Here is a 16,482-nt window from a genome sequence, read left to right on the forward strand (position 1 = left end):
TTTTTTTTTGTTTCATAAAAATATGGCATTGTATTTTGAATTTTAGTAAAAGTTTTATAAATTTGCAATTAAAATGTTATTTTATAAATTTTTATAATTGTAATATGTTTAAGAATATTAATAAACATTATATTATTAAATAGTATTAAACATTCTTAAATTTTTTATTAAACATTAATCTATGTATTTATTAAATATTCTTAAATTTCTATAAGAATATTATATTATTAAATATTAAGATCTTAAACATGTTCTTCCAATAACTAACTTTTTAACAAAAATTTTTAACTATTGATCTTACATTATATTCACAATATTTATACTCTAAGAACACCCTAAACTGATCTCCCTATAAACATGCCCTTGCGATTTGACAAGATTAGACTAGCTCGAGTGGGTGGGATATTTAGTGGATCCAATGCTACTAATTGGTGTCGTGTGATAATGTTGAATTTGACCAATGGAAACATCGAACAGCAAATGGGTACGGAGAGAAAAAACCTGAACGCGTGGCACAAACAACGTCGCTTTCAAGAGGCATGGACTTTTACCATACCAAAAGAAACATTTTGGTCGCCTTAGTTGTTTTTGCATGAACAAAAATAATGTTGGCTCATTACCATTCACACGTCCTTGTATTGACTGGACCATTTTACTTTCTTTTTTTTTCCCCGTTTCAATTGGTGGGGAATTCAAAACTTTAAAATTGGTACCACTTTGAAAAATTTCAGACTTTAGATCATTACGAGTTCAACTGTTCAAGTGTCAGAAGCCACAACATGGATATATATTTGGAAGAGTAATATAATGATTTTGAAACATATGTGGCAGTACAGAAATGATACAATATCCTCGTATGATTAGAATAGTTGAAGCTACAATTGTATATTTTAAGCTATATAAATCATGACTATTAACACTTGTCGATTTTTAAACTTATAGACAACTAAACTTAGATGCTTATATATCTTTAAATCTTGTTGCATCATCTATCAACAGCTTGAATAGTTTGATTTGTTTCTGATTAAAAATACTACTTTTACACATAAAATAAATATTAGTAATTAATAAAAAAAATATATATTGTTCTGTTTATGACTTTATGGAAGAGAAAAGTAAGCCTCTGAATTTTCTAATTCAAAAAAATATTCAATGGTCTGTCACGAAGTGTTATATACTGTACCTTATACCATTCAACTAATTGAATACTTAAGACTAATCAAGGTATAATAATACACGCATTTGACTTATGACAGAGACAGGAAAAAATAGAGATAATAACGGGAAAACAAAAAACGAATAAAATGAGAGATTTGATGATTAACAATGATTTAAAAAATAAAACATTGGTCAAAGCACCTAAGTAAGTCAACTACTGCCGTCCATATGAATCACATATATGACCCACCACCATATACATGTATTTTAATGTTAACCAATTTTAGTAAAATATCTTAATTCTGAAATTTTCAAAATTATGCCAATTTGTTTCTCTTTAATGATCGTCGAAATTTGTTTACTTAAATTTTTTTTTATCTGTATTCTACACATTGTTTTAGAGAACTTACTTTCAAATCTCGGTTAGTCGCATTCACCCCATACATACATGTGTAAACGTAATTAAAGATTTACATTAAGGAACAGCTTTTATATGATGAACTTTACCAACTCTGACACGAAGTCAAACTCTTCTGAACCGGTCAACTTAGATGTCACAACTGCTCACCTAATTCTTTTCCCCTCGAGTTAACTAACTATGATATTAATCAACCAAATCACGAGATTAAAATTTCTAAAACTTAAACACACATTTTCGATATGTACGTAAAAATGTTCCCACTAGGATATGTTCTTGAGTGCGCAAGTGGTACCGTACAAATTATAAAGAAAAGGTAATGTAATTGTTTTTTTTTTTTTTGTAAACTTTCTAATATGGAGAACAAAGAGGTATGCTGCTTAGTCATATGACACTGATGTAGTCGATTAAATTGTTTTTGTTCAAAACGACTTCATTGATTGGAGGATATAAAATATTTTTGGTTTCAAACATTTTCAACATGTTCAACAAATGCGGTATTTTCTTAAGAATATTTTTTTTGATAAGACTAGTGTGGTAACGTAATAAATACGTTTTATTTTTATTTTTGGGGTCAAAATTAGCATAATACATGATGATTTGAATTTCACCTTTTTGTAATCAAAATTTTTTTTTTTGGGTTGAAGAAAAATCTAATAAATAGGAATAAATCTTTGTGTGATGTTCAAAGTTTTTTTTTTCTTTTCTTTTTCAGTTGCTTTTAGTCTACGTGCGTGCTGGTTTGTTTGTTTTTTTCCAACTTCCCTTTTTCTTCTTCTCTAATCCCATTTTCACATGAACTTCCATGAAATTCATCTTCTTCTTCCCCGATAATTCCCACACCTTGTTGAGTAACATCACAACCAAAGAGGACGACGAAGACGCCAACAACGATAAAGACGCAGACACACGAAGAAGACCAAGTGGAGGACGACGACGACGACGATGACTATTGTGACACGTGTGCTCATGGCTGATGATGATGGTTCTGAGTCTCTTCGCTTTCTTTGTTTCTTACTCTTCGTTTTCATCACAGGTGACTTTTTGCTTCTTCTCAATTTCTGTTATTAGCTATCTACTGTTATCGAATCGCAAATTTCAATTTTTTTTATTTTTATTTTTACTCTGTTTTGACGTCGTTGATGAATATGAATCGTTTTAGCTACTATATGAAAGTTTTCGTTTTTTTTTTTTTTTGTTCCCCATGGCAGCCTTAGTAGTGGCTGGTGATTCTCTGGACAGTGATAGAGAAGCCTTGTTAAGCCTGAGATCGTATCTAGAATCACGGAACCCACAGAACAGAGGAGTCTATACAGAATGGAAAAGGGAGAAGCAAGATGTGTGTAACTGGCCTGGGATCATATGTACACCTCCGGGAAGTAGAGTTACAGGGATCAATCTAACTGATTCCACCATTTCAGGTGCTTTATTCGGGAACTTCTCGGCCTTAACGCAGCTCACGTATCTAGATTTATCGAGGAACACTATCGAAGGGTCGATTCCTGATGACCTGAGCCGTTGTCACAACCTAAGGCATCTTAATCTTTCTCATAATATCATTGAAGGAAAGCTTAGCTTACCTGGTTTATCAACTCTTGAGGTTCTTGATCTTTCGGTGAATAGGATTGCGGGTGATATCCAGTCTAGCTTCCCATTGTTCTGCAACAGCTTGGTTGTTGCAAATCTATCTGCCAACAACTTTACTGGCAGAATCGATGACATCTTCAATGGGTGTAGGAATCTCAAGTATGTTGACTTGAGTTCCAATGGGTTCAGTGGACAAGTGTGGGATGGTTTTGGGAGGACGCTCCAGTTTTCAGTTGCTGATAACTTTCTCTCCGGGAATATCTCAGCTTCCATGTTCAGGGGGAACTGCATTTTGGAAGTGTTGGATTTATCTGGGAACAGTTTTGGTGGGGAATTTCCAGGCCAAGTTTCCAAGTGTCAGAATCTAAGTGTATTGAATCTGTGGGGAAACAAATTCATAGGGAACATTCCAGCTGAGATAGGTTCCATATCATCTCTCAGAGGTTTGTACTTGGGGAATAATACATTCTCCCGAGACATACCGGAAACTCTCCTGAACTTGACCAACTTGATATTTCTGGATTTGAGCAGAAACAAGTTTGGAGGAGACATTCAAGAAATATTTGGGAGATTCACTCAAGTAAAGTATATGGTCCTGCATGCGAACTCATATGTTGGAGGAATACGTTCTTCCAACATCCTCAAGTTGCCTAATCTTTTAAGGCTAGATTTGGGCTACAACAACTTCTCGGGAGAGTTACCTGCTGAAATTTCCCAAATCCAAAGTTTGAAGTTCTTGATCTTTGCTTATAATAACTTCAGTGGCAACATACCACAGGAGTATGGGAACATGCCGGGGCTTCAAGCACTCGATCTCTCCTTTAACAAGCTGACCGGTTCAATACCAGCTTCATTTGGAAATTTGACCTCTCTTTTGTGGCTAATGCTTGCAAATAACTCTCTATCAGGAGAAATCCCTCGAGAGATTGGCAACTGCAGGAGCCTTTTGTGGTTTAACGTGGCAAACAACCAGCTCTCTGGTAGATTCCATCCTGAATTGACCAAAATGGGTAGTAATCCTCTTCCAACGTTTGAAGCCAACAGGCAAGATAACGACAAGATAATTGCTGGTTCCGGTGAATGCTTGGCGATGAGGAGATGGATTCCAGCAGAGTTCCCTCCTTTCAACTTTGTATACGCAATTCTTACCAAAAAGAGTTGCAGAAGCCTATGGGACCATGTTCTTAAAGGGTACGGTCTTTTTCCTGTCTGCACTGCTGGTTCCAAAGTACGCACACTTGAAATTTCAGCCTATCTTCAGCTCAGTGGAAATAAGCTTTCAGGTGAGATTCCTGCAAGTATCTCTCAGATGGGCAAGCTAAGCACGCTACATTTGGGTTTTAATGAGTTTGAGGGGAAACTGCCTTCAGAGATAGGAAAATTGCCTCTTTCATTCCTCAACCTCACCCGGAACAATTTTTCAGGCGAGATTCCTCAAGAAATCGGAAATCTCAAGTGCATGCAGAATCTTGATCTGTCTTACAACAATTTCTCAGGAAAATTTCCAATGAGTTTGAATGACTTGAATGAGCTGAGCAAGTTCAACATCTCATATAACCCTTTCATTTCTGGTTCGATACCAACAACGGGACAAGTAGCAACCTTTGACAAAGAATCCTTTTTTGGGAATCCGTTGCTGGAGTTTCCTAGTTTCTTCAACCAATCAGGGAACAACACGAGGAAGATTTCCAACCAAATCGTAGGAAACAGGCCAAGAACTCTTCTTTTGATTTGGATTTCCTTGGCTCTTGCATTGGCGTTTATTGCATGTTTAGTGGTATCAGGTATTATTCTCATGGTTGCTAAGGCTTCAAGGGATGCGGAGACTGATCTCTTAGATGGCTCGAAAACCAGACATGACTTGACTTCCAGTTCAGGCGGATCATCGCCATGGCTATCAGGAAAAATCAAGGTTATTCGCCTAGACAAATCAACATTCACATACGCTGACATTCTGAAAGCAACCAGTAACTTCTCCGAGGAGAGAGTGGTAGGTAGGGGAGGATATGGAACTGTTTACAGAGGCGTATTACCTGATGGAAGAGAAGTCGCAGTCAAGAAGCTGCAGAGAGAAGGCACAGAAGCAGAGAAAGAGTTCAGAGCTGAAATGGAAGTTCTAAGTGCCAACGCATTTGGTGATTGGGCACATCCGAACCTCGTGAGGCTGTATGGATGGTGCCTAGATGGGTCAGAGAAAATCTTGGTGCATGAATACATGGGAGGCGGGAGCTTAGAGGAGCTCATCACAGACAAAACAAAACTTCCATGGAGGAAACGTGTTGATATAGCCACAGATGTAGCACGGGGATTAGTGTTTTTGCACCACGAATGTTACCCATCCATCGTTCACAGAGACGTGAAAGCAAGCAACGTTCTTTTGGATAGACACGGGAATGCTAGAGTGACAGATTTTGGACTAGCAAGACTCTTAAATGCAGGAGATAGCCATGTGAGCACGGTGATTGCAGGCACAATTGGGTATGTAGCTCCTGAGTATGGACAAACTTGGCAAGCGACCACAAGAGGAGATGTTTACAGCTACGGAATATTGATCATGGAACTCGCGACGGGTAGAAGAGCTGTTGATGGAGGAGAAGAGTGCTTGGTCGAATGGGCAAGACGGGTAATGGCAAGTAACATGACAGCCAAAGGTTCGCCATTTACCCTGTCAGGGACAAAACCAGGGAACGGAGCTGAGCAATTGACTGAGCTACTAAAGGTTGGTGTGAAGTGTACAGCTGACAATCCTCAGGCAAGACCAAACATGAAAGAAGTTTTAGCTATGTTGGTTAAGATTTCCGGTAAAGCCGAGCTCTTCAATGGCTTAACTTCACCAGATTACAGAGAAATGTAAAAATCTTTCTTTCTTTTCTTCTTTCAGATTTATACAGAACAGCAGAGTTTTCTTTCTTCCCATTTTTCGTTTCCATTGTTTCTGATTCATCTTGTACACAGAATCTCATTATTGTCAAACAGAGAGAGAGATAGAGAAAGGTAGTTTTGTTCGCTATGTACAGAGACACAATCTGAAATAAGAAGATACTCTTCTTCTTTTCTATATTAAGTGTAAACAACTTTGGCTCTATCTCATGTTTCTTACAAGTCACGAAACATACAGGAACAAAGTGACAGTACAATGTGTCAGGCTGCAATCTCTCTGATCAGCCAGTTTAAGCTCGGGAAGGCAAAATAGAGGACAAGAAACGAGGGGACAGCCAAAGCAAACGTGACAAAGAAATAGAGGCCAAGAACTGCAGCACTCACAGGGATTGCATACAAAGCCATCAGCAGGAATATGACTACCAGAGGAAATTTAGCTAGCAAATGAGCAACAAGAGCCATAGACTTACATACCGAGTCATGGAGCCTCCCAGTTCTGAAGTATCCTCTAGTCACACCATTCCACCAGCTGCGATTGTTGTCCAGTAACCGTTCATCATCTGAGGCGGTATCACTCACTCCATCACACCTATTTCTCATGTCTCTCAGCCCTGAAGCAACCCTCTTGTCGTCAGTACGCGATTGAGATCTGCAGCCATTGACGCTTTCGACCATCCAAAGAAGGTAAAAGTTCTTGGAAGGGAATCTGATGGATCCATTCCAAACAAGCCTTAAAAGAGAGAACATTGCACCAAGGGCAAGCAACGAAGAAAGGAAGCTGGAAAGGTAAAGCTGAGGATTTGATGACAACGGCACGTTGAAGGCCTAAAAGACAATACTTGCAGATAGTATGACCACACCATAAGACATAAGGCACATTCTCAACGACGTTGAATGATTCCCAGCAAATGGGACACTCCAATCTCTCTTCTTTTGTTCTCTTTCTTCCATCTCCAGAGGTATCACAAGGAGCTTTTGTCGGTTTCGTCGCAGCTTCTTCTCCTCCCTGTGATTTAAAGCCTCCTTTGATGGATTTTGAAGCTAATTTCCACATAACAATGACGGCGTCCACAAAGATAATCACTTTCAACCTAAATTACACATAATCAGACATGAAATTCACAGTCCAACCCACAAAGATTCGAGACGGAACATACAAAAAAAAGCAATGAACAGAGTGACAGAAACAAGGAAACATACCACTAAGAGATGTCGAAGAGGGTAAAAGTCTCAAGTTACAAACTTTATCAGATTATTAAAGAGATGATATGAAGAAGATATGTAATTGCAGAAAAACAAAAAAGCGGCGTCCTTTCGCCGAAAAAAGGACACGCGTCGTAGAACATGGTGACTCTGAAACGCCTTTCGAGGTTTCCGCCGCCACCGTTCTCTCTCTCTCTCCTCACCTTATCCATAGCTGTTCGTTTTTTTAACCACGAAACGCACCGTTTCAATATCGGCAAAGTTGAATTGAATTGAACCATCGGTTTAGTTCGGTCATTGCCATTTTACTGTGAAACCGGTTTAAGTAAAAAAAAAATTAAAAACATTTTGTCGGTGTGAGCCTAAGTGAGCTGTACGCGTTAGATCTTCTCTTCTTTCCTTCCTTGTGCTAGTTTCTAGATCGAACGAACGAAGCATTGCTCTCCGACAATATATGTTTTAAAGTAATGACAATGTTTCCGCATTATTGGGTTTAATTCTAATTTTAAATTAGGGTTCTTCAGATCGTCAAATCTTTTCTCTTTCCCTCTCTCTCTCCCCGATCGGAATCAGGCTAAAGATCTGATCTTTATTCTCAGATCCGTGGTTAATTAAGTACAGAGAGAGAGAGAAGAAACCTACCTACATAGACTTGTCTTTTCATAGCAAAAACATAAAAGGCCAGATTTTGATGGTAGCAAACCTGTAAGTGAATTCTAGAGAGAGAGACGTTGTGAGGTAGGGAGAGAGAGATGGGTCAAGATGGGTCACCGGCGCATAAAAGACCCTCTGGAAGCGGCGGAGGACTTCCGACGACGACTGCAGCTAACGGTGGAGGAAGAGGTGGTCGTGGTGGTTTGTTGCCTCGAGGTAGGCAGATGCAGAAGACGTTTAACAACATCAAGATCACGATTCTTTGTGGTTTCGTCACAATCCTCGTCTTGCGTGGCACAATCGGTGTTGGTAACCTTGGAAGCTCAAGCGCCAATGCGGTTAACCAGAACATCATTGAGGAGACTAACCGGATTCTAGCTGAGATCCGATCTGATTCGGATCCCACCGACTTGGATGAGCCTCAGGAAGGTGATATGAATCCCAATGCCACTTATGTTCTAGGTCCTAAGATCACTGATTGGGATAGTCAACGTAAGGTATGGTTGAATCAGAACCCTGAGTTTCCTAGTACTGTCAATGGCAGAGCTCGGATCTTGCTTTTAACTGGATCTCCTCCCAAGCCTTGCGATAACCCCATTGGTGACCATTATCTTTTGAAATCTGTCAAGAACAAGATTGATTATTGTAGGCTTCATGGCATTGAGATTGTCTATAACATGGCTCATTTGGATAAGGAACTTGCTGGCTATTGGGCTAAGTTGCCCATGATTAGGAGGTTGATGCTCTCTCATCCAGAAGTTGAGTGGATCTGGTGGATGGATAGTGATGCTTTGTTCACTGACATACTCTTTCAGATCCCTCTGGCTAGGTACGAGAAGCATAATCTGGTCATTCACGGTTATCCTGACTTACTGTTCGATCAGAAGTCGTGGATTGCTTTGAACACTGGTAGTTTTCTGCTGAGGAACTGTCAGTGGTCGTTGGATTTGTTAGATGCTTGGGCGCCTATGGGACCTAAAGGGCCAATTCGTGATGAGGCTGGGAAGGTATTGACGGCTTATCTGAAAGGCAGACCAGCTTTTGAGGCAGATGATCAGTCAGCATTGATCTATCTTCTGCTTTCTCAGAAAGATACATGGATGGAGAAAGTGTTTGTGGAGAATCAATACTATTTGCACGGGTTTTGGGAAGGTTTGGTTGATAGATATGAGGAGATGGTAGAGAAGTATCACCCGGGATTGGGTGATGAGAGATGGCCGTTTGTGACACATTTCGTTGGATGTAAACCATGTGGTAGCTATGCTGATTATGCAGTCGAGAGGTGCTTGAAGAGTATGGAGAGGGCCTTCAATTTTGCAGACAATCAAGTGCTCAAGCTGTATGGGTTTGGTCATAGGGGATTGTTGAGCCCCAAGATTAAGAGGATCAGAAATGAGACAGTCACTCCTTTGGAGTTTGTAGACAAGTTTGATATTCGCAGAACACAAGTGGAAACCAAACCACAGAACTAGAGGAAAAGAAAGAGAGGATAGGCTCAGCTCTCATGAAATCGTGGACACGTATAGGTAAAAATATATGACACTCACAAATGCAAAGCAAATTTGTTTGCCTGTACTTGCTACTTTACTATTTCTTCTGCTTTTTTTTTTTATTGTTGTTTGCAAGAATACTTTAGCTGCAAATTCTTTTTTCCATAGATGTTTTTGTGTTTTCTTCAGTCAAATATATGGAGAAATTTCATACTTTTGTTATTGCTCGTGACTGCTATATTCAAGTTTCAGACACTTCAACTCGTTGGCAAGTACTAACTTCGGAAGAAATGTTTTAAGAATCAATAATATTAGACTGTGTTAATCAGGATGACTGTTACATTATGAGTGTGGTGTCTCTATTGATCGGTACTAGAGATATGATTCTGAACATACTAATTTCCTTCTCCTAGCAACTAATCTCTCACGAGTTAGCAGAGACTAAGATGTTCCTTAATATTACATGATACAAAATGGGAATGACCAAAAGTGCTCACCGAATGACCAGAAAGAGAAAGAAATGATTTTTCCTTGGCTAGATCACTTCTTCAGGTGGATTACCAACTTTCTAGCTAGTAGACGTAGCCCTGCCATTTTCTGATAATCGTAAGACTCGAGTGAGAAGAATGCATCAACCAGGGTACCTGGAAGTAGCGCTGACTGAAGCTTTTCAAAATTATCGCTACTGAAATCGAGCTTTTGATTGGTTCCCAAAGGTTCTTCTTTTTGGTACACCTGGGTTCCACTTTCACACCGGGTATCATCTCCGTTGGATTCTGAGCTTATTCTGTCAACCAGATAAGAATGGTGGCAAAGGTTAGAGACTCCCCGGTGGATAAATGATCGTATGTAAAAAGGTCAGAGAGAGTGTTGAATACTTACTGCAGTCTGGCTGTGGGATAGTTAGTAAAACCTTCTTTCCTCATAACGGTAGGCCTCCAATCTGAGCTTGTGCTTGAGTCAATCAGTAAGTTATGTGCAGCAGCATCGGATGCGTCCAAGATCTTGCATAAGTCAGGAGGTATGTCGACAACGATATTCATCTTTGGATGACCTGCATGATCCAAAAACTTCCGGCTGATTCCAAACCGAATCTTCAAGCTATACCAACAGAGATGTAGAGGGGTGTCGTTGTGAAACAGCTTCATTCTCAGACTCCCACGATAAAACGGGATTGCTATGATGCTAGAAACAGATACTTCATCAACGCCCAAAAATGATTCATCTTTGGTATTGGGATCGATTGATTCACCCGGCTGTCTAACAGGCTCTTCATACGCATCATCTGTCTCAAGATTTCCAATATGTAGTTTGCTTATTAAAGTGGTTATATCAGATGGATCTATTTCACAACTAGATGTATCACTTTCTGAGCATTCCGTCAGAAGAGAAATGATGGGATGGTTTTTGACGGTTGTGGCATCTACGGAAGAGGAACTCGGATCACTTTTAGGACTCGAAGAAGATGAAGTCTGGTTTTCTCTGACTCCATTAGGCAGTGACTTCTCTTTACTTCGTGTTCTCGGACTTTTTCTTGGAGAACACCAGCTCATGTCTGTAAGAATGTCAGGAACACTGGACTCCTGCAAACACCAAGTACTTAAACTCATTGATATGACAAATACTTGCAGACCATGTTCACGGCTTGCAAAGTTGTGGTCTTAAAAGGAAGATGACCAAACATTTGCAAACTGTAGACAGAAGTCAGATATGTCTCAACCTCTTTAATCTAATCCTTTAAAGTTAAGAGTTAAATCATTATTCAAGAAATCAATGAGAAGACAGCAATACCAGAAACAAGACGGTTGCACAGTACTTGACAACTTCAAGATTCATCCGGACATCATCTAAGCTCCTGGTGAATCATATCAATGTTTTAGTCCCATATTGAAACAACTGGTGAATCGTTAAAAGGCTCAGGGGGTATCGTTTACTCTTTTTACCTGTGAGTTTGATCTCCTAGCCCGAAGTATGTAGCAAGCGATGCCATCTACATTATTCAAAAAGAGTTAAACTCTGATGAGTGATGAATCTTTGAAGTTACAAGGAAGCTATATAGGCTTTGATATTAATCACTGAGAAGACAAAAAAAAAAAAAAGAGAGAGACCTTCATGTCACCAGCTCTCTTCCCAAACTTCTGAGACAACAACGAAAGCGAATCAATGGTAGCTTTCGGCTCCGGGGGAGAGAGACCAATTTCTGCAAATGCGTTTCTTATTCTTACACAATCAAATCTCTTTATGTTATGTCCCGCCCAAACTCGTCCTACAGAAACACCAAAATCAATACTTGTAGGCTACATGTGAGGGAGAGAGATAAGAGAGAAACACTTACCGTGGAGAATGTCGTAGACTTTATCGGCGATTTCAGAGAAGGTAGGTGCAGAGAGAACTCCGTCGCGCGTAATACCGCTTCGTCGCTTCGTGAGCGTGGCTATGAGAGAAAGATCGGTGGGTCGAACCAAAGTGGAGTAACTATGAAGCTCCACTAGCTTCATAGGACAAACTAAGATAGCCCCAAACTCCAAAATCGCAAAAGGTATCCCCGCTTTGGTCGGAACCGCCGTCTCAAGATCGAAAAAAACTATCTCGCTTCTCTCGTCGCCCCCCTGAGTCGAAGCCATTGTTTTGAGAACTGAGATATTGTAATTGTTGGGTTTTATAGCGACGGGATAAGCTTCACGCACCAACCTCCTCTTTTTATGGTGAAAAAAATCTAAACTTGAGAGACGCAAATGTACCATGAGGCTTATCTTGCGTCATCTGAATTCAATTGGAGTGATCAACAAATTTGATTCCTTTCTTCTACGTTACCATACGAAATCGCTTAAATCTAACCACACGTTGAAGCATTACCTTGAATCTGGGGAACCAATCAAAGCTCTTTTAAATTTCCGGCATCGATTCAGAAAAAGTCCAAGCTTTATCGACAGTTTCTCTGTTTTGTTTGCTATCAAAGCTTCGTCAGCTCAGAAAGGTTCTTCATTTGACGGTAGACAGATCCATACTATTGTCAGGAAGCTAGGGTTCAATACCGTGATTCAAATTCAAACATCACTAGTTGGTTTTTACTCTGCGGCGAGTGATGTCGATGATGCACGCCAAGTGTTCGACGAAACGCTTGAGAAACAGAGTATTGTCTTGTGGACAGCGATGATCTCGGCTTACAATGAGAATCACAGGTCTGTGGAAGCTATTGAGCTGTTTCAACGAATGGAAGCGGAAAAGATCGAACTTGATGAAGTGATTGTGACTGTGGCTTTATCGGCTTGTGCTGATCTAGGGGCGGTGCAGATGGGAGAACGGATTTATTCGTGTGGCGTCAAGAGGAAAAGAAGAATGGGTATGGATTTAACTCTGAGAAACTCACTTCTTAACATGTATGTGAAATCTGGGGAAGTTGAGAAAGCGAGGAAACTCTTTGATGAAACCATTGGAAAAGATGTGACTACTTACACATCTATGATCTTCGGGTATGCTTTAAACGGTCAAGCTCAAGAATCTTTAGAACTTTTCAAGAAAATGAAGACCATTGATCAGAGCCAAGACGTTGTTATTACTCCAAATGATGTGACTTTCATCGGCGTCTTGATGGCTTGTAGTCACGGTGGATTAGTAGAAGAAGGAAAACGACATTTCAAGAGCATGACTGAGGATTACAATCTCAAACCTAGAGAAGCTCATTTCGGGTGTATGGTCGATTTGTTTTGTCGCTCAGGTCATTTGAAAGATGCTCACGAGTTCATAAATCAGATGCCGATAAAGCCAAACGCTGTGCTATGGAGAACGCTTCTTAGCGCTTGCTGTCTTCAAGGAAATGTTGAGCTAGGAGAAGAAGTTCAAAGACGGATCTTTGAGTTAGACCATGATCATGTCGGAGATTATGTTGCGCTGTCGAATATATATGCATCGAAAGGAATGTGGGATGAGAAATGGAAGATGAGGGATCGTGTGAGGAAGAGAAGAGTGCCTGGTAAAAGCTGGATTGAGCTCGGAAGCATTATCACCGAGTTTGTTTCAGGACATGATGACAATGAAAAGAAGCAGCTGATGATGGGAGAGATTAGTGAGGTTTTGAGGTGTTTAGTTTCTTGTATGACAAGTTTAGATTATGTACTTTAGAATTTTAACGAAAAAATCACACTTTCAAAGTTTTTGAAAGTGTTACTAGGTACCACTTTAAACCCCCAAAAAATTTTACTAACGCTATAAACCTTTAAGATGATTTCACTACCACTTTAAACTTTAAAACTAACTTTTCTGTTTGTAATGCCATGAAAGATGACGGAACAATAATATCCGTCAACGTGAAATAGTTAATTTATGCTGGTTTGATTTAAATACTTGTTTAATTGATATAATTTAATTTAATTATTTACGACTATTGATAAAAAAAATTAAAAATACATCAGAGCAAGAAAAAATGAAGAATCAAAGATAAGGTTAAAACATTTTGACAAATGTAAAATTGAAGACGACAATATATTTAGAAGATTCATTGGTTTCCAGTGAGAAGTCAATCGATTTGAATTAGAATCTAGTGGAGATGCATTTATTAAAAAAATTAATAATGTGAAGAGTAATGTCGTAAAAGTTTTGTCTATAATGAACATGAACACAAATTTTTTTTTATCTTTTTATTTCTTTATAAAAACTAAAAATAATTAAAATTTAAATTAAACCAACATAGTTTAACTATTTTGCGTTGATGGATATTATTATTCTATTATTCTTTATGGCAGTACAAAAATGAAAATTATTTTTAAGATTTAAAATGTTAGTAAAATCATTTTAAAGGTTCAAAGTGTTATTAAAATCATTTTAAAGGTTTATAGTGTTAGTGAAATTCTCTCGAGGTTTAAAGTGCTACCCAGTGACACTTTGAAGGTTTAAAACTGATTTTCCCGAATTTTAACTCCAATTATTGAAATAATGATCAAATTTGTAATTACTGTTTTTTTTTTCAACTCACAAACAAAATTTCAAAACAAGAAACACATTGACACATTAAATGTAGGGGTGGGCAAAAAAACCGAAATACAAAAACTCGAACCGAACCAACCGAAATAAATGGTTTGGTTTGGTTATGGTTAAGTCTAAAAATCCGTTCGGTTTTTATTTTAATTAACCATTTGGTTTAGGTTTAGTCTGGTTAAAAACCGTAAAACCGAATGGTTTTNTTTTTTTTTATCTTTTTATTTCTTTATAAAAACTAAAAATAATTAAAATTTAAATTAAACCAACATAGTTTAACTATTTTGCGTTGATGGATATTATTATTCTATTATTCTTTATGGCAGTACAAAAATGAAAATTATTTTTAAGATTTAAAATGTTAGTAAAATCATTTTAAAGGTTCAAAGTGTTATTAAAATCATTTTAAAGGTTTATAGTGTTAGTGAAATTCTCTCGAGGTTTAAAGTGCTACCCAGTGACACTTTGAAGGTTTAAAACTGATTTTCCCGAATTTTAACTCCAATTATTGAAATAATGATCAAATTTGTAATTACTGTTTTTTTTTTCAACTCACAAACAAAATTTCAAAACAAGAAACACATTGACACATTAAATGTAGGGGTGGGCAAAAAAACCGAAATACAAAAACTCGAACCGAACCAACCGAAATAAATGGTTTGGTTTGGTTATGGTTAAGTCTAAAAATCCGTTCGGTTTTTATTTTAATTAACCATTTGGTTTAGGTTTAGTCTGGTTAAAAACCGTAAAACCGAATGGTTTTTTTGGTTTTTTATAAAAATTTAGGATAATTAGATATAATTAGTTTCTCCAACTTATAAATTTATATTGGGTTTATAGTTATTGATCTCCAAGTTTTTTTTTTGGTTTTTTTTTCTGGTTTTCTTTTTCAATAGCCTTTACTTTTTAAGAGTTTAAATTTCAATTAAGTATTTGGGTTTACAAAACTATATTTGGATTCTATTTTTTTGAATTATGTTTAGGTTTTACTTTTTATGCTTATTTTTTAGTTATGTATCAACTATCTATTTTTTAAAATATGGAATAACCGAAAAAACCGAGACCAAACCGAAACCAAACCAAACCATTATACGTATGGTTTTTATATGGTTTTATTTTTGAAAAAACCGAAAAAACCATAAACCGAAAAAACTGAAAAAACCGAACCATAACCAAACCGAAATTACATATGGTTTCTATATGGTTCAATTTTTATAAAACCAAAAAAACCGTAAACTGAAAAAACCGAACCGAAATCAAACCGAAAAACCGACCGCCCACCCCTAAATGAAACAGCCAATAAAAAAAGTGGGGGACTAAATTGATAACTTTAAAATTGGTATAAGTTTTCACTTTTATCAAAGTGGCCCCAAAAAAATAAACCAAATTAAGGAATAATAATTTTTTTTTCAAAGAATGATGGGTTCCGTCTTAGTTGCTTTTACGAGCGGTGCCTTGTCTCTCAACTTCCATGGCTGACATCTTAAATTTTCTCAACCAACCACAGAGTATCTCCTTTTTCTGAATATTTCATCAAACCCTAAGGTTTTTTCTCTATCCAATTCTTCTTCTTCTTCTCTATGGATGCGATCCTTTCACCAGCCGTGGAGGCTGAACGAGCCGCCGACTCAACGATCGACACAGTTTCTCGCTTGATCGCCGGCGCTTTCTCGGGCGCTCTTACTGGAGTTTTCGCTATGGGTAATTTAAAGTTTCCATTTTTATCCTTCTTTTTTTTTTTTTGGGTTTGTGCATTTGATTTTGACTGATCATAGATTATAGTTTGACTAAGACGAATGATGATTGTTACTTGTAAATTCTAAGTTTTTCTTTTCTATAGTTTGGTCAACTCTTGCTAAAATTTTGTGAAAAAGTTTCATTTTTTTTTGTCCTGCTGAGGAATTTGGTTGAAATAGCGATGAGCAGCTTACAGAATGAGCATGTGCATAAAGTCGTTGAATCTAAAGACGTATTCTTTCTTAGTTTCTGTCCTCCAAATTCATCGACTTTTAAACTAATGTTCCTTTTATGAACAAGAAGACTCAGTCTTGTTGAGATCATTTAGTCAAAACTCCGGGTATTGATGATCATACATGTTTTTAAATAGCGCTAAATGGT

At 37.8% G+C, this 16,482-nt stretch overlaps 4 protein-coding genes and 1 pseudogene across 4 annotated transcripts; 3 read left to right on the plus strand and 2 right to left on the minus strand.

The window, feature by feature from the left end:
- On the plus strand, positions 2,193–6,071 carry LOC104702162 (probable LRR receptor-like serine/threonine-protein kinase At1g74360). The gene is made up of 2 exons (XM_019227816.1): positions 2,193–2,612; positions 2,788–6,071. The coding sequence occupies exons 1-2, from the start codon at positions 2,522–2,524 to the stop codon at positions 6,015–6,017; spliced, it is 3,321 nt and encodes a 1,106-aa protein (XP_019083361.1). The 5' UTR covers positions 2,193–2,521; the 3' UTR covers positions 6,018–6,071.
- Positions 6,191–7,134, minus strand: LOC104702161 (annotated as a pseudogene).
- On the plus strand, positions 8,000–9,605 carry LOC104702164 (probable xyloglucan 6-xylosyltransferase 5; the record flags this gene model as incomplete). Its single annotated transcript, XM_010417991.2, is given in 1 exon segment — positions 8,000–9,605. A coding segment is annotated over 1 exon segment (1,373 nt), but the record flags the coding sequence as incomplete, so codon positions are not given.
- Positions 9,513–12,111, minus strand: LOC104702163 (protein NEN3-like). The gene is made up of 6 exons (XM_010417990.2): positions 11,726–12,111; positions 11,499–11,656; positions 11,334–11,380; positions 11,182–11,245; positions 10,273–10,973; positions 9,513–10,177 (listed from the first exon to the last, which is right to left on the minus strand). The coding sequence occupies exons 1-6, from the start codon at positions 12,012–12,014 to the stop codon at positions 9,931–9,933; spliced, it is 1,506 nt and encodes a 501-aa protein (XP_010416292.2). The 5' UTR covers positions 12,015–12,111; the 3' UTR covers positions 9,513–9,930.
- Positions 12,112–13,544, plus strand: LOC109125663 (putative pentatricopeptide repeat-containing protein At1g74400). The gene has a single exon (XM_019227818.1). It carries the CDS (start codon positions 12,133–12,135, stop codon positions 13,510–13,512), a length of 1,380 nt encoding a protein of 459 aa, XP_019083363.1. The 5' UTR covers positions 12,112–12,132; the 3' UTR covers positions 13,513–13,544.

The sequence above is a fragment of the Camelina sativa genome, chromosome 7 (genome assembly GCF_000633955.1).
Source record: "Camelina sativa cultivar DH55 chromosome 7, Cs, whole genome shotgun sequence".
Classification (NCBI taxonomy): Eukaryota; Viridiplantae; Streptophyta; class Magnoliopsida; order Brassicales; family Brassicaceae; genus Camelina; species Camelina sativa.

Coding starts and splice junctions, on each gene's coding strand:
- LOC104702162 (XM_019227816.1), top strand. CDS start 2,522: ATGACTATTGTGACACGTGTGCTCATGGCTGATGATGATGGTTCTGAG. Junction 2,613..2,787: donor ACTCTTCGTTTTCATCACAG/GTGACTTTTTGC, acceptor TCCCCATGGCAG/CCTTAGTAGTGGCTGGTGAT.
- LOC104702163 (XM_010417990.2), bottom strand. CDS start 12,014: ATGGCTTCGACTCAGGGGGGCGACGAGAGAAGCGAGATAGTTTTTTTC. Junction 11,657..11,725: donor AGTCTACGACATTCTCCACG/GTAAGTGTTTCT, acceptor GTGTTTCTGTAG/GACGAGTTTGGGCGGGACAT. Junction 10,974..11,181: donor GTGCAACCGTCTTGTTTCTG/GTATTGCTGTCT, acceptor TGGTGTTTGCAG/GAGTCCAGTGTTCCTGACAT.
- LOC109125663 (XM_019227818.1), top strand. CDS start 12,133: ATGAGGCTTATCTTGCGTCATCTGAATTCAATTGGAGTGATCAACAAA.